Genomic DNA, 21,758 nt, shown 5'->3' on the forward strand with positions numbered 1-21,758 from the left:
CAGCCTGAGCGCCGAGGCCGCCCTCCTCCTCCTCCTCCTGCTGCTCCTCCTGCTGCTGCTGCTGCCGCCTCTCCCTTCTTCTGCTGCTGGCCGCCGAGTGCGAGGCGAGGGTCACATGAGAGAAGCGGGCGGGCCCAGGCCAGGCCTCGCCAGACTGCCAGGGCGCTCCTCGGCTAGAGTCCGGAGCAGCAGGCCCGGCCCGAGAGAGGGAGGGAGGGAGGGACGCCCTCCAGAGGAAGAGCGCCGCCAGCGCAGGACGCCAAGGAGCGCCAGGCCCAGGGCTCCTCATGGGGGGGGGACCTGATGGCGCCCATAGGGACACACACACACACACTCCTGCCTCTTCATCTCAGGCCCCCCCCCTCACTGCCAAGGAGGCCCTGTGGCACAGCATGGAGGAGGCATAGGGCCCTCATAGGGACAGAGGTCCATAGTGTTTCAGGCGAGTTTGTTCTTGACCTTTCGCCTCCCTCTCTGGCTGCCTCTTCAGAGGAGGCTGGCATGGAAGGCCAGAGACAGGCATCCTGCAGCCCTAGAGCTCTGGGTGGCCTGTGAAGCCCAGGAGGCCTAGGGGCCATAGCCGATGGGGCAGAGGATTTGGAGGCTCACCTGTTTCCCACCCAAATATGTGAACTTACCACAGCTAAGGCAGGGATACTCAACTTCAGATGTAGCTAAGAGTTCTAGTTTCAGTACATCTCAGGGAGCATAACCAATGGCGAAGGGCCATGGGAACTGCAAGCTAACAAATACCAAAAGGGCCATTAATTGTCCGGTCTAAAACTCCAGTTTAGAAGGCTGCAGGTTCAAAACAACTGTGCTAACTTCAAAACAAAACCATTTCTCCCCCGGAGGGAGGTTCATGGACTACCATCCACAGAGATACCATGGGCTGTCAGACAACACAAATGAATGGATCTGCCAGCAAATCAGCCTTAACTCTTAAATGACTAAACTTGAGGCTGAAAAAAACATCATGAGATGATACGACTCTTTGGAAAAGGCAATAATACTCTGTTAAGTAGAATCAGAGTTGGAAGAGACCCACTCCAAGGACCGGCCAGTCCAACCCTCTGCCATGCAGGAACTCACCATCAAAGCACCCCCGACTATACAACCTCTGTTTAAAGACCTCCAAAGGAGGAGACTCCACCACTCTCTGAGGCAATGTAGTCCACTGTCGAACAGCTCATACTGTCAGGAGAGTCTTCCTAATGTTGAGGTGGAATTGCTTTTCCTGTAGTTTGAATCCTTTGCTCTGTCATAGTCATTGAAGCAACAAAAAGCAAGTTTGCTCCATCCTCAGTATGACACCCCTTAAAATACAGTACATAAATGTGGTTATCATGCCACTGCTTTACCTTCTCTTCTCCAGGTTAAACATACCCAATTCTCTAAGGCACTCCTCATAGGGCATGGTTTCCAGACCCTTCACCATTTTGGTCGCCCTCCTCGGGACACGCTCCAAGTTCTCAACATCCTTCTTGAATTGTGGTGCCCAGACCTGGACACAATATTCCAGGTGAGGACTGGCTACAGAATGGTACTATCACTTCCCTTGATCTACTGTAATTGGTTCCCATTTGGACCAAAAGTAAGGGATAACAGTCATTGGGCTTGGTGGGCCTTGCCAGCCTGTCCGTCATAATCACAGATTTTTGCCCCAGGAAAACAGCACACCTCTTGACATATCTTGTAAGGCCCACAAACTGATTCCCTCAGCATGGAATCCCCTACTACTGCCACATACATGCCTCCTTCAAGGATTGGCAGAGGCCATTCCATGTGCTTAACCTTCCAAGTTCTTGCGAACACTAAGAAGCCAGTAGAAGAGGAAGACCACATTGGATTGATTCAGCCAAGGAGGGCATAGCTGCTGTGAGTTTGCAAGACTTGAGCAGATCTGTTGATGATCAGAGGTCCATTCACACTACTGTTACAGTGTTAGGATTTCACTTCAGCTGCCATAGCAACATCCTAAGCAATAGCAATATGGCAATAGCATTTACATTTCTATACCACTTAATAGTGAACTCAGCATACTCTAGTTTACAATGTGTAAGCCAATTGTCCCCAACAAGCTGGGTACTCATTTTACCGACCTACGAAGGAGCCCCTGGGATCAAACTCACAATGTGGCTGCAGTACTGGCATTTAACCACTGCGTCACTAGGGCTCCTAAGGAATCTTGGGATTGGTAATTTAGGGAGAGGGGTTTTAAATTCTCAGCCAGAGCGCTCCTCTTGCCTCTGACCATTCTACAAGCCCCAGAATTCCACAGGATGGAACCATGGTAATTAAAGCACTATAATTGTGTAGTGTGAATGGTCTCTGGTATCATACTTGAGAATATGCTGCCTCAGAGTGTGATGGAATCTCCTTTGGAGATTTTTAAGCAGAGGCTGGATGGCCATCTGTCAGATGCTTTGATTAGGTATTCCTGCATGGCAGAAGGGGGGCGGGGTTGTACTTTACAGTCCTTGAGGTCTCTTCCAACTCTATAATTCTATCATGGCATTCTCCAGCTCATGTTGGAGAATGAGCTCCTGGCCTCCGAGGGGGAGAGAAAGGTAGGCCATTGCCATCGGGCCTCCCTAAAGGAACTGAACCCTTCCCACAAGGCAGCTGACTCCATCTTGGCCTCCGAGGGGGAGAGAAAGGTAGGCCATTGCCATTGGGCCTCCCTAAAGGAACTGAACCCTTCCCACAAGGCAGCTGACTCCATCCTGGCCTCCGAGGGGGAGAGAGGGTGGGCCAATGCCATCAGGCCTATCCTTAAGATATAGAGCCCTCCATCTGTCCATCTGCCTTGGTCCAGGCCTCAGAGGGAGAGAAGAATGCTGGACCTGATCCTCTTCTCCCCCCACCATTCCATTCTCCTTTTGTGTCGTGTCTTCTTAGAGTGTAAGCCTGAAGGCAGGGAACCATCTAATTAAAAGATTTTATGTACAGTGCTGTGTAAATTTACAGCGCTATATAAATAAAGCTTAATAATAATGTTGTTGCTGCGTGCCTTCAAATCATTTCTGACTTATGGCAACCCTAAGGTGAGCCTATTATGGGTTTTTCTTGGCAAGATGTCGGAAGAGGTTGGCCATTGCCTTCCCCTGAGCCTCAGAGTGTGAGTTGCCTAAGTTCACCCTGTGAGTTTCATAGCTGAGCTGGGGAATCAAACCCTGTTTTCCCAGTCATGGTCCAACGCTCAAACCACTACACCACAATCACACTTCTCTCACTCATTGGGTCACCATAATCAAAACCAACTTGATGACAAACATAAACAGAACATGCAGTTGGGGGAGTGGTGCATATAAATCTACCACACAGATCCACAGCAGGTATAAGATTTTAACTAGTAAGCTATTGCAAGCTCCCTGTAGGGCAGCTATAGGAAAAATGAATCCTTCCAGAAGTTGGGCTCCTCCCCCTTAATCCCTAAACATGATGTATGGAGTAGGGCTGAGGTGAAGTGGGAGCCCAGCAATCGGAAAGCCACAAGTGTTCCTTGCTGCATATTCTTGATTCAGCATGACATGGTGAGCATTATTCAATTATGGGGATCACTCTTCTACAACCCTGCATGTTGACATTTGTAGAATATAATCTGCCCTCCATATCCACAGATACCTTATAAGTAAATCTTGATTTTGCCCTTTCTTATAAAGAACATTTTACTACACCATTGTATATAATGCAACTTGAGCATCCACGAATTTTGGTATCCACAGGGGATCCTAGAACCACACCTCAGCTGATACCAAGGACCACTGTGTTACATAGCACAAATATCTCATGTAGCTTTGAGGAATGTTCACGAAAGCCACTACTAGATTTACAACAGGTTAGATCTGATTCTGTTTGCATTTGTTACACATTATTGATGAAGCAACCTGAAGCAAATTCATGCGTATGTTTGGAGTGAAGACTTTTACTCATTCTGTTGTTCCCTCCAAGTTAGTTGTGTCTATTATGGAAAAGTGGCTTTCAAAATTAAAATAGCACAACAGTGAAACATTTAGAACTTCTTTCACTCCTCTGTAGCAGTCTTTTATTCCAAATTGGGGTCTCAGTGGTTGCACTGTACCAATGAAGATATACAAATGTATAATGCACCCGTTATGTCATGCTAACTTCAGATTAGAGAATTCATGTGACCTACACAAAAGCTACCAACTCAGAAGACAAATCAGAGGTGGTATCCCTGGTCTTTATTATGCAAGGTATCAGTAGTAACTTAGGATTTAAGTAGGCTTTAAACAAAAGGAAAAGTCTCCACTCACTAGCACTTAGGAGTCTCAAAATTTCACATACATAATTCCATATTTTTAAAGGTGGCTTTATTATTTCCTTCTAATTATTTCCATTTCCCATAGCACCTTGGCAATGTCAAAAACAAATACAAATTACATGTATAATTTCAACAGTTAAGCATGAATCTATTTTACACAATTTTATTATTTCAGACAGCTGTGATGACAGGAATAAACCCAAACTGACAAAGCAGAGTAGCAAGACAGTATTTATATGTATTATTTAACTGAAGCCCTGTCACTTTGAAAAGTGAAACTACAAATGTTAGGCAACTCAAAACTTTTCTTAGTAGAGAAATAGCTGAGTAATACACTAAAACAGATGCTATTTGTTTGCTCACTAACTGCTTTAAATTTGAAATATCTTTTGGGAAAATTTTAACCATGACTGAATCCTTTTTTTAAAAAAATCACTAGCTATTACATAAATTGGTCAAAATTATTACAGATTAGTCTGAAGACTGAATAACTCCCATTTCAAATTTTCTACATTAACATTAATACACTCAATCTGATCTCTTCCAGAGTCCAGAGCTGAAGACTCAAATAACCTTCATTCAAAGAAAGGAAACAAAAAGGTGGGGGAAATCAAATGTACCATCCTAAAGGAATCTCACACTATGTAATACCTACACTTAATCACTCACTCACTCACTCACTCACTCACTCACTCACTCACTCACTCACTCACTCACACATAAGAGCATGATAGATCACTAAAGACTGATGGTAACAATCTTATGTTTCAGAAGTAAATATCAAAAGTTAAAAGAAAAAACCTATTGCATATCTGTTGTAATCAACAATTTACAAAAGTTTAAGCAATCCCCACCCCGAAGTGCATTTCTGTTGCATTTTGTCTGTATACAACGCTGCATTTTACAAATTTAAAATAATCTGTACACATAGCAGGTATCTTTTCCCCTTGTGAATATCCACAAGGGTAACAGTAAAAAGAGTGGATATATTCAGATATTTAGCTGATATTGATGAAGTAATAAGGCCATAGCTATTTAAACTACAGTAAAGCATTGCTTAAGTCACTTAATTGCTATTGATCTGCCCATTTCATATTTGATTTTCCTCTGCTCAGTAAGGTGGATTTTTTCAGCCTACTGCTAAAACCACACCACTCTGCCAAACTAAGTTTTTTTAAAAAAAAATAGAGGGAAAGCAGGCAGGAATGCATGGAAACAAAGAATCTTTCCCCCTTTCCAAGCAAAGTACAATGACACAAAGTTGTTCATCAATACTGAGAACCTGGAAGGGGAAGAAAAAACTCATTTTCCAGCTGTTAAAGAAAAACACTCATAAATTCACCCAACCAACAAGAGTTCAGGACACAAAAAAGCTTCTTGTGGTGGTTATCATCTTTGTTCTTTACTAAAACTTTCAAGAATAAGAAGCATGTGCGTCTAATGATGACCAGTTAAGGGAAAAGGTAAATGTTCACTTAGTTGACAGTCTGATACTGGTGTTTTTAAGGATGAGCTTCCTCTCTACTGAACCAGTATTTACAATGAAAAAGCTTGATTTGGTTATGCTTACCAGAACAGGCTATACTGAAGTATATGTTTACATTCATTCAACACTATTTCAAATCCCCAGAGAACAATGACTTCGTAAGCTGTTCAATGCTTCAAATTGCCATCTGCCGTAAGAATGATGACTTTGCCTGTTTATATTTTAATGTAAAGTATACAAAAAACAAGCACTACCACACTGCACGTTCTTACAATAAAAATTAAAAAAGCCTGTCCTAAAAATGGATTTAATTCTGAATATATTTTCCTCTCATTTTCAAAATAAAATGGGAAGACTGATTGATGGAAACCCAAGACAATGTCTGTGAATGAACCAGAGCAATAGCCAGCCCAGATATGTATCTAACCATGCAATAAACACAGAAGTTAATAGGAAAAATGCAGGAGATGTTAAGAGCATACAACACTGCTCTTCCTCTTTTTAGCAGCTGTATTTGTTTTGTTATTCCCTCTAAACCTATCAGACATCTATGGTAGCAGATGAGGGGATGGGAGAAGAGAATGCTATGTCAATTGTAGAGAAAGTTATCAAATATTTAGGTTATAATGAGTCCCTCCAGGCTAGTAATTTTACATTGGAAAAAGCTGTTGACACACTTACACATACATTGCACAAGAGCCATATACCCACTGTGGGAAAGCACGCACACATACATACATACATACAGGATGTATAACAACATCCCTTCCAATGGTCATGTTTTTAGTCTCACATTTATGAGCTATAATTGTTTCAAAATCCAATAAAGCAAAGAGTTACATCTAATGTTGATCTGCTTCTGAATACTAGTTTCCAGCCAAATATAGACAAATCCACAGGGTTAGATTTCATACACTCAGATTGCCAACTTATATTCACTAGCCTTTTTCCAAAACACAAACCAACCATATTTTGACTAGCAACCCAATTTCTTCTTTTTCAGAACAAGTATTATGAATTTAAATACTTATTGAGTTTTCAGTGACACAGTGCATGTCTACCCTAAGTATAACTGAAGCAGTTCAACATTTTTCCATTCCAAGTGCAGTAATTTTTTAAAATGTTTTTGAAGTAGTCTTTGATATAATTTGCAAAGTCTTTAATACTTCATATGTTTTCACTTTTTGTGAGTTATGACCATCAAAAATAGCATTATGAGTAAATCAAAGTGGGTTTGTGTTACCAGACATGATCAATTGTGTAAATTTAGAGACTGCCAAACCCAGCAGAGTTAGTTTAAAATGAATGATTAATGACATGCGTAGAAAAGGAATATCAAATGCTTAAGTACATATACACTTCTCAATCAAATCAAAAAGGGTGATTGCCAAGCTGAATAATAAGTTAGAGAAATGACAAATCTGACTTTATATATATATATATATATATATACTTATAAAAATAGATATGAGTGTTCTCAAAGCCATTGATAGAGAATGCCTACTGAATAAGAAACCGCCAAGTGTTACTGGCTAAGAAAAATCAGAAGATGAACATTTTCACAGTTAATTATTTATCTGCCACTGACATTTTAAAGTTATCACTAGCATATATAAACTAAGATGTGTGGTGGTATCTCGCAACTGAGTTTTCCAGTGTTCACAACTAATGAATTTAAATGTGTATGCTCACTATTAATTAAAGAAACAGGTATATATATTTTTGCTGCTATATACTCTTCTCTAACACTTTAATACAGAACCTTCAACTCTAGCAAGCAGGTTTTGGCAGATTAGCATGTTGTAATTTTCTTATTTCTTTTCTTACATATTATGGTTATCAGACATAAAGGTATGCTAAGGGTCTCTCTAATACTCTCCCAACTAATATTAAAATTTTCTATGGCTAGTAGCTCTAATAGACTGGGGGAACCAATTTACCAAACTTGGTTTTTCTCCAAGTCTCCCCACTAAAGAAAGCCTGATAGTCATTATAGTAAGAAGTGCTTTTGAACAGAATCTTTTTGATACACCAGTGCACCTCACTTTGTAGAGGCCAGTTCATGTACTGGAGCAAAATCAGACCTCAGATGGACTTAGTATCATTTCTACAGCATTTGGCATATGCAATAACTGCCAAGGATCATTAAATGTGATGCCAAGACATTATTTACTGTACAGTTTTCATTCTTCCTGCATTTCTCTGAGCATGACTGGAACATTCATTCCAGCTAGATGTGCATAATTCTGTAATAAAGGTTAGAGAAAATACTAAAGCAGAGGGGAGGAAATAAAATAATTAGGAAAAACACTAGATCAAATTAAAACCTTGCCCACTATTTCTTTCTTGCAGTTTGTATACCCCAAAGTAAAATCATACAGTTTTTAAAAGCTGACCAAAATTAATAAGATCACAGACTACATCTCCAAAACACAAAATACTACAGTAGTACATTCAGTTATCATCAGTGACTAAATCATGACATAACAAGTATGTGGCTACACTCATTCATACTGACCAAGCATGTCAGTTTTGGGGCTGATTTGTAATGCAAGGCCATTAACGGCATACACATCATCTTACAAGCCATACATTAAATAGATTTTAAAAAAGTAATTTATAATTTTTACAGAAATGTTTTTTCCAAAAAAAAATATTTTTGCCCCCTTGTCATGTGAGGAACAAATTAACATGTGTATTTGTTCCTCATATCCAACAAGCTAATTCATAACACAATAATCTAGTTCAAGCAGGAAACCTGCTGCAAATTAAAAACAAAAAAGTTACAAAAATTATAATCTTTATATTTATATTGATGCAATTCCTCCAGCATTTTATATCACTTCGAGATGAATATCGGGATCCCTCCAACCTTTCTCTCACATTGCAAACCCTGTGCTCTTCAATTCTGTGCCCCATTTTCCCATTTTCATTACATTTCTCTCAGCTGGCCAGTTTTTCCTTTACTGCTCTTTAGTCACAGTTATGATTAAATAAAAAGTGTGATCAGTTTTCCTTTGGTGATCGAGGTGGCCCATATTGTTCCTTGCCAATACGCCGAGGCGCTCCCTGAGGAGAAGACCTATGTCCACACTGGCGCCTCTGTTCCCTGATTTTTCCTGCAGGTCCCCCCTTAGGAGGCCCACTGCCCTTGAAGGCAGCAAAGTCCTTCACCCGTCCTTCATGTTTCTCATGTGTCTTCTCTCCAGTCTTCTCATGGGTGCCATTTTCTTCTATTTTGGCAGGCGAAGTTACATTAGTACGCAGCTCCCTAAGTGGCTGAACAGGAACTGGAGCTATTTCTTTTGGGGGTTTCTGGCAGACTTCAGCATAACTGAGTTTCCTGGGTTCCTTTGGATTACAAAATACACTGATTTTAGTTTACAAAGAAGCAAAAGCAATGGTAGCATGTTAGTGAATACTCAGAATTAAAATCAAGTAATTTATCTTAAGAAATGCATGAATTAGCTGTTCCCTCTTTTTACACTTTCCAAAAAGGTTGAATATTTTGCTACAAGCACTAGAAGGAAAAATCTCACATTCTTCATGGTCTCTTCTATCATGCCGTTTATTAAAAGTGTGCAAAACATACTAGAAGCATATGCCCTTACCTGTACTGTCAAAGTAGGCATTGTGTTTGCACCAGTTGTGGATGAAGTGGTGTTTGTCCGAGGTGACTTTACAGTACTAAGGGGACATACCGATGAAGGTGGAGAAGTCTGGCTTGCAGCTTCTTTTTGCACATGGACCTCTTCTAGCTTCTTGTCTGGCTGCGTGGCACTGGCAAATCCAACAAGAATACAATGCTATATCTTATACAAAAAACTAAATTTGTACTATCATAGGCTTTGCATTTTCAGACATCAAACAGTTTTTAGATGAGCAACATCCTTTTTACAAATCCCATAGTGGTGTAATACCCTGGTGAGGCAAACCAAAAGGGTACAAAATAATCTATGAAAGCTTTTGAAACCACCAGTTTTTTCACTGGGCAAAGATGCTTTTAAAAGAATGCAAAGGAAGGGGAAAATCATAATGTTGGGGTCCCATATTCTGCTTATTATCTTGAGATGATACAGAAGCAGGATCTGCAGACTATCAAAGCAGGCTAATCATGACATACCTAATAGCCCTGAACTGATTAGGAACTCAAGAAAAGAAATAAAATTTGGTTCTCAATTTGAGAATACCAAAACAGAAGAAATGAATAAAGAACACTGAAAATGCAAACCTCTATCCAAAGTGAAGCTCAAAGGCTTCTTTGTTCTTAGTCAGACTCCAATGAGGGCTTAAAATTTAATCTCGTCTGGGAGAATTTAGAGCTGAGCTGAAAATGTCTCCTTGCATACTTTAAAGCAGGGGTAGGCAACCTACGGCCCACAGGCCGAATCCGGCCCGGCGAGGCCTTGGGACTGGCCCCAGCCTGGTCCTGCCGCCGGGGCCTTTGGCCTATCAGGAGGAGGCGAGCAAGGGAGGCAAATTGTCTCTAGAAGCCTCAGAAACATGCATTTATATTAACATTTTTTTAAAAAAAAATCAGCAAATTCTTTCGCGTGTCCTCAATTTTTTTAAAAAGTGCCCTCCATTTGAAAATTTTGTCCTACATTTGTCCTGGTTTATTTATTTATTTACATTTTTTTTTAAAAAAATAATTATTTATTTTTCGGCTTCGGCCCCCTAGTTGTCTGAGGGACAGCAACCCGGCCCCCGGCTCAAAAAGGTTGCCTACCCGCTTTAAAGAGAAGCATCACAGCAATTGACAACCAACCTGTTCAAAGCTTTCAGCTCTGAACAGTTGGCCTGAGCCATGCTATCAAACATATCCTGCCTTTTCTGTTGGACAACAGACTATGTTAGTGAAAAACGTCTTCTAGCCTTGACTTAATTAGTTTCAGGTGTTACTTTAATTTATTCTTTTATTGGGTCTGAGCTTTTTTAGTAATTGTAAATCACTTTCAGTGGATCACTGACAGACAAACTAGTAAATGTATACATAAATGAAAGGAAATATAATTGTGTTTCACTTGCAAAGATGCTACTTGAAACTGTGAACACTTTCTCAATACCTTAATCCAGGAACATCAATCCCACAGGGAGAACTGGCACTCACAACAGGATGAACAGTGGTTTGCCCCTCCTCTTCCTGAGTAGATGTTAGACAATTGACTGTCAACTCTGTGTTTTCCTGGATGGAGGGGGGAAAAAAAGAATTGTATATACAGGAGAGCAGGAGTTCATGTGAGTCATTATCATGAATGTAAGGAGTAGCAAGACATTATAATAATTGTTATCCACACTGAAATATAAACTGATTGTACTATGAAAAGTGTAGAGCATGACGCGTATTCCATCTGAAATTGGCAAAAGCAGTTATCTCACCGTCATAATCCCGCCATAACCCAAAACAGGAAAAAAATGTGCACATGCCCAGCCACAGAGACCTACACTAGCCATAGCAGAGATAAATTAACCCCAGCCTAGATTCCTCACCTGAGCATCTAGAATAGTCCTGAACCTTCTATACATAGGCCTGTTACAGACAGCCAAAATAAAGCTGCTTCGAGTCACAGTGGAGGTATGGTGTTTCAATGATGCATGTGTCGTAAGAGTCCAGAAGCCACACCAAAGCCACACTCCAGTCCTTAGGGCTGGACGCATGCATCATTGAAACACCATACCTCCACTGTGACTCGAAGCAGCTTTATTTTGGCTGTCTGTAACAGGCCATAGTGTCCTTCCAAACACAATTGGGACTGTGCATGCAGAAAGAATTGCTGAGAATTCTGACTGATAACTGACAAGAAGTATACTCATGCATGCTGTCATACATCTCTGTCTATGTGTGGGAACAGATAATAAATCTTTTGGGGAAAATAGACACATCTGGAATTCTGAGAGGGTGTCACTGCTACCAAAATGGGTATGACCAATTCACAAACACTCATTATTTGTAACAAGACACTGAGGCTAAATGAAAAGTAACTTACTCAACACCCGTAAATAAAATGCACGGGTGAAGTCTGACTTTCAAAACATAAAACCACTCCTTTGAACCTAGAGTTTTCTATTCCAGTGCCCATTTCATGAAAGGAACTTGATGAGACTCAGAATCAAATAACTTGGCCAAGAAACACACACACCACCTACCTTGCTTCCAAATAAAAGGCAAAATGCAAACAGCACAGGCAAAATATTATTTTGCTCTTTTCCATCATCACCGCTGCTGCTAGATCCCAGGACAAATGCTACCACAATAACTTTCAGCTCAACTTTTATTTTGCATGGCTGAATATGCTTCAAAATGGATGAGCAACAGCTATCCACCATTTTATTTTCTAAGAATAGCTCTGTGAACTATGCAAAGCTCAGGCACTGAAAATAAAAGTGGTATTGGAAGTCACACAGTGCTTTGAAGTAAATCAAAGTCCTGGACGGGATAGATGTTTGATACCCATTCCGCCTTCCATTCGCCCTGCTACCTCAAAAGAACTGGAGAGAATGCCTAACCAGCCGCTGAACCTTTATCTGTTCTTATGTAATGCCAGGTCAGTAAAGAACAAGTCTCGTATCATCTATGACTTATTGATAGACCGTAACACTGATTTGGCATGTATCACGGATAGCTCTGCAACTTGGGCTCAGGCCCTTCCGAACAGGTACTCCGTCAATGAGCAGGCAAGGGGAAGTGGGCGAGGTTTGTGTGTGGCCATAGTCCATAAAAATAACCTTACCTTGATCAGGATACCTATCCGTGCATTAGACCACATCCAGTGCATTTACCTTAGCTTGAAGACTAGGGAGAGTCTGGGGATTCTGTTGGTTAACCGTCCACCCTAACAGACTCCCTAGCCGAGCTGACACAACTAGTTTCGGAGCTGGTGTGGAGTTGCCTAGGTTGTTAGTCCTGGGTGACTGCAACATCCCCCTCGAGACTGGTTTAACTAATCTAACAGGTGCAGCTCAGAAATTCATGGTTTCCATGATGAACATGGGCCTCTCCAAGATAGTTTCTAAGCCTACACATTGTGCAGGTCATGCCCTCAATGTGGTCTTCTGCAGGGAACAGGCATATCCGTGGGTGGAAGTAATTAATATCTCCGTATTATCATGGACTGATCATTTCCTGGTTAAGGTTGGACTGAAGATCACTATTCCTCCCTCTGGGGGTGGAGGACCAATTAGAACGGTCCACTCACGAAGGCTGATGGGACCCACCAGGTTTCAAGAAGCCCTAGGGGGAATGGTTGGCAGTGCCAGTGATTCTGTCAAAGCACTGGTTAATATGTGGAATAATAAACTTACCAGAGCTGTAGACACGATGACTCTCAAGCATCCTTTCCAACCCGCTCAAAATCGTAATTCATGGTATACTGAAGAGCTTATACAAATGAAGCCGGTTGGATAAACGACTAGAGCGCCGTTGGCAGAAATCTCAACTCATATCTGACAAGAGACTTCATTGGACCTTTCTTAGGTTCTATCAAGTGGCAATAGATGCAGCTAAGAAATCTTTCTACTCTGCATGTATCACATCTGTGAAATCTCATCCAGCTGAGCTGTTCAGCTGGATGAGGGAAAACAGACTGAGACTGAATCCAGAGAAAACGGAAGTACTTGTGATAGGTTCCCTGGGTCCAGGTTTGGAGATTTGTCCACCTGTCCTGAACGGGGTCACGCTCCCCCTGAAGGACTCTGTTCGCAGTCTGGGGGTGCTCTTGGACTCGTTGCTCCACCTTACATCTCAGTTGGATGCGATGGTCAGGAGTACCTGTTATCAGCTTCGGCTGATACGCCAGCTGCGACCCTACCTAGGCCGGGGGGACCTTGAAACGGTGGTACACGCTCTGGTAACCTCTCGGTTGGATTTCTGTAATGCGCTCTACATGGGGCAACCCTTGTACCAAACCCGGAAGCTTCAGTTAGTGCAGAACATGGCAGCCAGACTGGTCACTGGATGTTCCAGGTCCAGCCATATAACACCTGTTCTGCGAGATCTACACTGGCTGCCTATTCGCTTCCGGGCACAATACAAGGTGTTGGTTATAACCTATAAAGCCCTAAATGGCTTGGGCCCAGGGTACTTGGAGGACCGCCTCTCCCCATATAGTCCGCCCCGCACACTCAGGTCAACCGGGAAGCAATTTCTGAGGGTTCCACCCTTGAAACGCTCTACAACTGCACAGAGGGCGTTTTCTATCTCAGCCCCGCAGTTATGGAATTCTCTTCCCGAAGAGCTCCGCTCGACCCCCTCCCTCGACCAATTCAGGAAGAGACTCAAAACCTTTCTCTTCGAACAAGCTTTCCTCCAGTTGTAATCGCTTTTTCTCCCCCCCCCCCTCCTTTTGCACCTGCACTTTGGCTAGTTTTTGTAAGGTTTTTAATCTGTGTTTTTAATTCCTTGTTTTAATCTCTGATTTTGTTTTATATTGTATTGTTGATATTTATCGTTTGTTGCTCTATGATGTTGTAACCCGCCTTGATCTCATGGAAAGGCAGGCTAGAAATAAACGATTTATTATTTATTATTCAGGGTGGTGAGGAATTTAACTCAGTTGTCCCCCACCCAGAACTCTTTATTAGTTCCAACTAAAGCCTGCTGTGATGCTTTTAATGATCACTTCACAGATAAAATATCTCAGATAAGAGCTGATCTGGATGCCAACTTTAAGACAGAAGCAACTAGAGAGGCATCCAGCGCCTCCACCATTACTGTTTGAGTCGGTAAGTACTGAGCACATGGACAAGCTCCTTACTAGTATGAAAAAGACAATTTGCCCTCTCGACCCTTGCCCAACCTAGCTGGCCTTCCGGGGGGGGGGGGGGATTAAGCCAATGTTGGCAAGTACAATTAATGCAATTTCCAGGGAGGACACCCTGCCTTCTTATCTTAATGAGGTGGTGATTAGACTACTGTTAAAAAAAAGCCTTCCCTTGACCCCCTCAGGTCAGTCTCGTTGTCATTCTTGAGCAAGATGATTGAGAGGGCAGTCGCCAATCAACTACAAGCAGTCTTGGAGGAAACTGATTTTCTGGATCCATTTCAAACTGCATTCAGGACGGGATACGGAAATGAGACTGCCATGGTCGCCTTAGTCGATTATCTCCATCTGGGCATTGGCAGGGAAAGTGTGACCCTGTTGGTGCTCTTGGACCTCTCAGCAGCCTTCGATACAGACCATGGTATCCTTCTGGAATGCCTGAGCGAGTTTATTAGAGGCACTGTTTTACAGTGGTTTCATTTCTACCTTTCAGGCAGATTCCAGATGGTGATGCTAGGAGACAGTTGCTCTTCTAAAAGAGAGATAAAATTTGGCGCCCCCCAGGGTGCCATCCTGTCTCTCATGCTGTTTGGGGTCACGCTTCCCCTGAAAGACTCTGTCTGCAGCTTGGGGGTGCTCTTTGACTCGTCACTTCAGCGGATTGCTCAGGTGGATGCAACAGTCAGGAGCACCTGTTATTCCAGCTGTGCCCCTTCCTGGAGCCAAGAGACCTTGAAACAGTATACATGTGCTGGTAACCTCTTGATTGGACTTCTTTAATGCGCTCTACATGGGACTACCCTCGTGCCAAGTTCGGAAACTTCCAACTGGTACAAAATATGGCAGTCAGATTGATTACGGGTCCTTCTCGCAATGATCATAACACCGGTTTTGAAGTCCTTTCTTTGGCTACCAATTAGTTTCCGGGCAAGGTACAGGGTGTTGATGATTACCTTTATAGCCCTATACGGCCTGACTCCAAAATACTTAAGGAAACGCTTTCTTCCGTACTGTCCATCCCGCACATTAAGGTCCTCTGGGAAGAATTTACTTCAGCCTAAAAAATCCAGGTTAATTTCAGTCACCCAGAAGGCCTTCTCCATTGCTGCTCCAAAGCTATGGAATGACCTGCTGGAAGAGATCCGCCACATTTCCATTCTTACAGCCTTCAAGAAGGCCCTTAAGACGGATCTCTTTCAGCAGGCCTTCCCAACTTAGCTTCTCCTCTCTGAGCAAGAATATATGAATGCGACTGCTAACTGTCCTTCTCTCTGTCCACCCAATTTTTAGCTAACTCCATTTTAATGTTTTTATATTGTTTATTGATATTGTTTGTTTTAGCACTGGGAGGGGGGTTAGGAAGGGATTATTTTAAATTTTATTGTATTTTTATTGTTGTAACCTGCCCGGATTCCTTGTGATTGGGCGGGATACAAATAAATCATTTATTATTATTTATTATTTTTAATTTTCAAAATAGAAAGACCAACTGATCAACAGGAAGACTTGAAAGATGTTATTTGCAACTAATATAATACTAGATTAGAACTCTTGGCTTCCCACTTTCAGAAAAATGAGAAATTATGACTAGAGCAAGTGATACTAGCTTATCAGGAAGCATATTCAGGGGTATCCTGTTGGCCATGCAACAAAATATAAAATCCACAAAACTGGGCCAACTGAAAGGTATCACTATTTTATGGATTTTGTATTTTGCTGCATGGCCAACAGGATACCCCTGAATATGCTTCCTTTACTTTGAGCTACCAAATTTTGCAGCAACAGTGGAAACTTTAAAAAGAGGGAGCTAATGGATTAGGTCTTAACTCTTTGAGGTTTCTACCTTTAACTAAGGTATTTCATTTGGACAACTGGCAAGTTTTATCCATACAGCATTTAAATGTTTTTCCAGATACAGTCTGCCCTTCCTTTATGTGGGGGATCCGTCCCCCCCATGTAAAGGGAATTCCACCTATGCTTGAGCTCCATTTAAATGAATGAGGCTTGTGCACGCGGCAGCATGGGCGCGTGTGCCATTGCTCTTTATGAGGTGCACCACCCCTTTTCCCAGCGCAGCTTTCAGCATATGCTGAAAGCTGCGTAAGGCATGCCCGCATATGGCACAGGCACACTGTCTAACAATACAGAGACTTCTTAAGAAATTCAATGTATTCTGCCTATGAAAGACTAATATAGAGCAGAGTTTACCTGGATCTCAAAGTTATTTGGCCACTGATTATATTGCCTGTTTATTTACTGCCCTTTATCCCTTGTCCCCACATGGCCAAGAAAGGTGAGTGCCTATACTGCTATCCCTCCAGACTATCTTAACTGACAACAGAAGTAAAATATGAGACAAAATATAGGACCGTGATGCTAATATCATCACTTTTCTTTTCCTGTATAATTTTTAGCATATTTGCCTGAGAAAGAAGCCAGTGAAGCTTCAAAAGCTTGCATGATGTATTTTGTGCATTTCAGTTATCTGTTATCTACTGTAAAGGTTTTGTGGATTTTGTTGCATTTAGCTTATTAGGGAAACCAAAGAAATATCTCAAAGGTGCTGCTACATCCCTTCCCACCAGTCTCTTTCATTCTTACGCAAACCAGGGAGTTACCAGTTGAAACAGAAAGTTAAACATTTGATGTTTGGAGAGTTCCTGGATAGTTCAGATGTTTCCACTGACAGGAGAATGCAAGCAAGCAAGGGTGAGGTAGTGTGTTCCAAAATCTATTTGTGAACAATAACACAGAATTCTCTGCAACTGAGACCTATGTGTGAGGATGCAGCCTCTAACTGAGAATGAACATTCACTGCCACAGGTTGGACTAGTCAGTGCATGGTCCAGGGTATAGTTGTGTTTCTTGATAAACATACACAATAGGCTTGATTATGCCCTCTTTTCATAACACATATATCTATATAGGATATAGAAAAACTCCTGTTAGCTATCATCAAAAAGAAGTCACCCATCTTCCCTTTTGGTCAAGCTTATTTTGCATTTTCAGCCATCTCATAATCAGTATGTTCATGAATTGAAGATACATAAAGCAACCAACTTCTTGATATGGTAATTCTAATGAAAAAGATTTAAGTATTGAAAATCTTAAAACAGTCTGTTGGTTGTTTTAATTTCTTATCAAGCTAAGAGAAAGAAGTGGAAAGCAGTTAAATACATATAAGTACCTTTTCTTTGCTTATTCCTTTAACAATGTCTGACATCCGGCTCTCCAAGACTGGATCTCCTTGTGTTTTTATCATGCTACCAGGCAAGGGAGGGAAATTCGAGGCAAGTAAGTCAAACTTTGGTGTCAACGTCTTGGTTTCAACTGAAGGCTGAGGTCGCTACAAGGAAAAGTACCATGTTAGCATATTGTCAAGTCATAGCATATTATTGTCATGTCCCATCAATTGATTAGAAATCAGGAGACACACTTCTTTTCCCCCATCACATAGGCGTGGAAGCTAAATTTAAATATGACAATAATGAAATGCTATTGAAATTGACACTAAAACATAAAATTTCAGAGATCCACCATCTTTACTAGTAACTAAACAGCACTGTATCTGTGGATATTACATGCCGATGGAACAGATAGTCAGGTGTACAAGGGACATGGTCCAAGGGACTATCTTTAAATATTAAATGAGAGACTTCCATATAATATTAAAGTAGTAGTTTAATATTATTATAATGTAATATTTCTGTTGTAAGCTGCCTTGAGTCCCAGTCTTGGGAGAAGGGTGGGGTATAAATAAGGACAGGTTGCTTACCTGTAACTGTATTTCTTCGAGTGGTCATCTGCGAATACATACAAATGAGTTATGTCTGCGTCTGCGCAGCTAGTTCAGAAACTTCTAATATCACTAAGCAGAACTACAATTGCAACTTTTTGGCAGTAGCTCTGCCCACCACTATAAAGCCCCTAGTGTTCCCGCTCTTTCTCCAGATGGCAGATAGGTAAGCATCCCGTAGCAGAAACAGAAGAATCTTAGCAATGAGCAGGACATGACTGATGGGAGAATGGGTGGGATTTGTGTGTATATGCAGATGACTACTCGAAGAAATACAGTTACAGGTAAGCAACCTGTCCCCCTTCTTCGTGGTCTCTGTGAATCACACAAATGGGTTAGACTGACAAGATTTGGTCAGTAGAGGAAGGAGTGTCATGATACCAATTTGAAAGTTCAAACAAGCTGTATTTGTTAACAATAAACTCTTGAACTTTGAAAGTGCATTTGTCAGTGTGATTTTTCTTGGTTACAAAGGGCATACACAACATGTAATGCAATAAAATCTTTTCAGTGCAAACCTGAAAGCAACACTGCCCTCCCAAAGGCTGTGTCCCATCTGACCCTGATGTCCAGCCTGTAGTGTTTGATGAAAGTCAATGCCTGGGACCAGACAGCAGCCTTGCAAAAAACCTCTAGAGGCACCCCAGTCAAAAAAGCAGTGGATGTAGCTACCGCCCGAGTTGTGTGTGCCCAAACAGGGCAAGTTCTACCTGAGAGTTCATAACACGAGCAGATGGTACCAGCCACTTTGAGAATATCTGAGCAGTCATGGGTAGTGCCTTTAATCCAAAGTCCTGTCCAGGTAAAAAGCCAGCACTCTCCAGACATCCAGGGTGTGTAGATGGCGCTTAGCATCCGTTGTCAGGTTTGCGGCCAAGGTTGGCAACACAGTCTCCTGGTTGATATGGAAGGCTGACACCACCTTTGGAATGAAGATGATATCAGTACGGAGTACAACTTTGTCTCTGTGGAACCGAAGGCAAGGCTGGTCCATCTGCAAGGCACAAAGCTCATTCGCATGGCGAGCAGAGGTGATGACAACAAGGAAAGCTGTTTTCCAGGTCAGCAATCTCAAGTTTGTGGTGGCCATAGATTAAAAGGGTTTGGAGGAGAGACATAAAGGCCCCAAGTCCAGGCTCCATGCCGGTGGATGGGGAGATGGAGGTTGTAAAGCCCTTAAAGAATCTCTTCACAAGGGTAAAGTAAGGTCTGCCCTCGAACTGGTAGTACGATCAGATGGTTGACAGGTAGCACTTAATGCAGCAGTTCTCAACCTGTGGGTCGTGACCCCCTTTGTGGGTCGAATGACCCTTTCACAGGGGTTGCCTAAGATCATCGGAAAACACATATTTAGGAACCGAGACCATTGGTTGCGGTTCACAACATATTCACAACATGGGGAACTGTGTTACTACAGTTCTACCTTGCTTGAGAAAAGGGATTTGAATGCACTAAGAGCCTTTTCCATTGCCAGCACCTCAAGCGTGTTGATGTGGAGCTGTCTCTCCAATATGGACCATTTGTCCTTGATTGTGAAATCCAAGATGTGTGCACCCCAACCATCCAGATGCATCTCTTGTCAAGGTGATCTGTGGCTGTGGGGGCAGGAAGGGCATCCCAATGCAGATGTTGTTGGGTTCTAGCCACCAATACAACGATCTTATCACAGGTCTCGGTACCGTGAGCCACTTGGAGGGAGGATTGTGCATGGGACTGAAGACAGACAGGAACCAAGATTGAAATGAATTGAGATGGAGTTCGCCTATGGGGTGATTTAAGTTGTCAAACCCATGTGTCCCAAAACTACATGAGCGGTGTGGGCCTTGATCCGCCTGTGCAAAAGGCAGTTACAAATGGCCTCGGAAAGGGCTTGAAACCTGTCCAATGCCAGGTAAGCAATGGAGTTCTCAGAGTCGAGGATCATCGCAATGAATCTGACTTGCTTTGATGGGGCCATGTTGGACTTCTCTCTGTTGACCATCAGTCCAAGAGATTCCAGGAGGGACAAAGTGAAATGTACATCTTTGACAAGTTCCTCCTGGGACTGAGTAGTGAAGAGCCAGTCTAAGTATGGGAAGACTGTGATCCTGCACTGGTGAAGGTAGACCATGACCGGGGCCATGCACTTGGTGAAGACTTGGTGCCGTGGAGAGACAGAAAGGAAGGACCCTGTACTGGAAGATCTCGGTCCCAATGGCAAAGGCGAGGAACTTCCTGCGATCTTGCAGGATTCCACTGTGGAAATAGGCGTCTTTGAGATCAAGGTTCACAAACCAGTGCCCTCTCTATAAAAGTGGAAAATAGAGGCAACCATCTTGCGGATGGTTCTGACACTCCTGTGGTTGCTAAGACCACTGTTGGTAAGAGGGGCACCAAGGGCAAAGGCCTCCGTAGCAATGACGAGGAAACTGGAGGGAGGTCGAAGATATACTATGGTTCTTGGCAGCCGCTTTCATCTGGTATCAAAAGTTGAGCTTCTTGTCTATCTCTTTGTTAAAGAGACTGGAGTCATCGAAGGGCATGTGCTCATTCAACAGCCTGAGCCTGTGGGGTCAAGTCCAATGGCTGGAGCCAGGCGTGTCTTTGGAGGGTCATCACTGAGCCGGAGAGAATCTTGACAGCGCAATTGATGGAGTGACATGCGGAGACAATCTGCTGGCCTCCCAAGGCATGCATCTCAGCCTTGATTGCTAAGGCCAGGACCCTCTTATCATCTGAGACTGACTGCAGCAGAGGTTCCAGACACTCCATCAAGTGCTGGATCTAGGCTTCCATGAAAACTGCATAGCTGGCCACCTTCAGGTCCACCACAGCCAAGGCGTAGAATTTCTTCGCCCGTCTGTCAATCTTCTTATTCTCCTTATCAGTAGGAGAGGAAGAAGTCTTTGGGGATGAAGCTCTCCACGATCACCAAATTCGGCTTGGGATGCTCGAATAACCATGCCAGAGCCGAGGGGGAGATCCGTTGAATCCTTGATCTTCCTCGAGGTGGAGATGATTGTGGCTGGGGTCACCTAAGCGTGCTTAGCAATCTTTTCCAGCAACAGGAGGTATTTGATGAAAGGAGGAGTTGGGACCTTCCCACAGACCCTTCTCTCAATTGAGTCAACCGCTTCCCCATCAGTATAGTAGGCCACGATCTTGAGGGCGTTGTCCATACGGACTGTCTGGTCAGCAAACAACCTGATGTCATCCACAGAGAAGGCGGAGCCCCAGTTGACCAGGTACACTGGTGTTGATGGCCTTTTCACATCTGACTCAGTTATCAGAGAGGGAGATCGTCTCAGACGGCAAGCTGACTTCAGAGAGTCTTCAGGCATCTTCAGGAGAGGTCAAGAGTACAGTGACTCACACTGAATTCCATGATTCTATTCCATGAAGTGGAACTGGAGGTCTGGTCAGAGTGGAGTCTCTAGCTACCCACCTTAG

At 42.7% G+C, this 21,758-nt stretch overlaps 1 protein-coding gene across 5 annotated transcripts in view; it reads right to left on the reverse strand.

The window, feature by feature from the left end:
- Positions 1–4,320: 4,320 nt before the first annotated feature.
- LOC149322500 (la-related protein 4-like) overlaps positions 4,321–21,758 on the reverse strand; it is a 51,010-nt gene continuing 33,572 nt past the window's right edge. For all 5 annotated transcript variants that reach the window (XM_089478820.1, XM_089478812.1, XM_089478804.1 and 2 more), the window contains 4 exons: positions 17,721–17,879; positions 10,841–10,959; positions 9,386–9,554; positions 4,321–9,125 (listed from right to left, as the gene is read on the reverse strand). In XM_089478820.1, coding sequence (XP_089334946.1) covers positions 8,781–9,125; positions 9,386–9,554; positions 10,841–10,959; positions 17,721–17,879 — 792 coding nt within the window. In that variant the 3' untranslated portion in view covers positions 4,321–8,780. The remainder of the gene's footprint in view (positions 9,126–9,385; positions 9,555–10,840; positions 10,960–17,720; positions 17,880–21,758) is intronic.

This window comes from Sceloporus occidentalis, unplaced genomic scaffold (assembly GCF_023333645.1).
Source record: "Sceloporus occidentalis isolate IW3139 unplaced genomic scaffold, rSceOcc1.0.p SCAF_1, whole genome shotgun sequence".
In the NCBI taxonomy this organism is placed as follows: domain Eukaryota; kingdom Metazoa; phylum Chordata; class Lepidosauria; order Squamata; family Phrynosomatidae; genus Sceloporus; species Sceloporus occidentalis.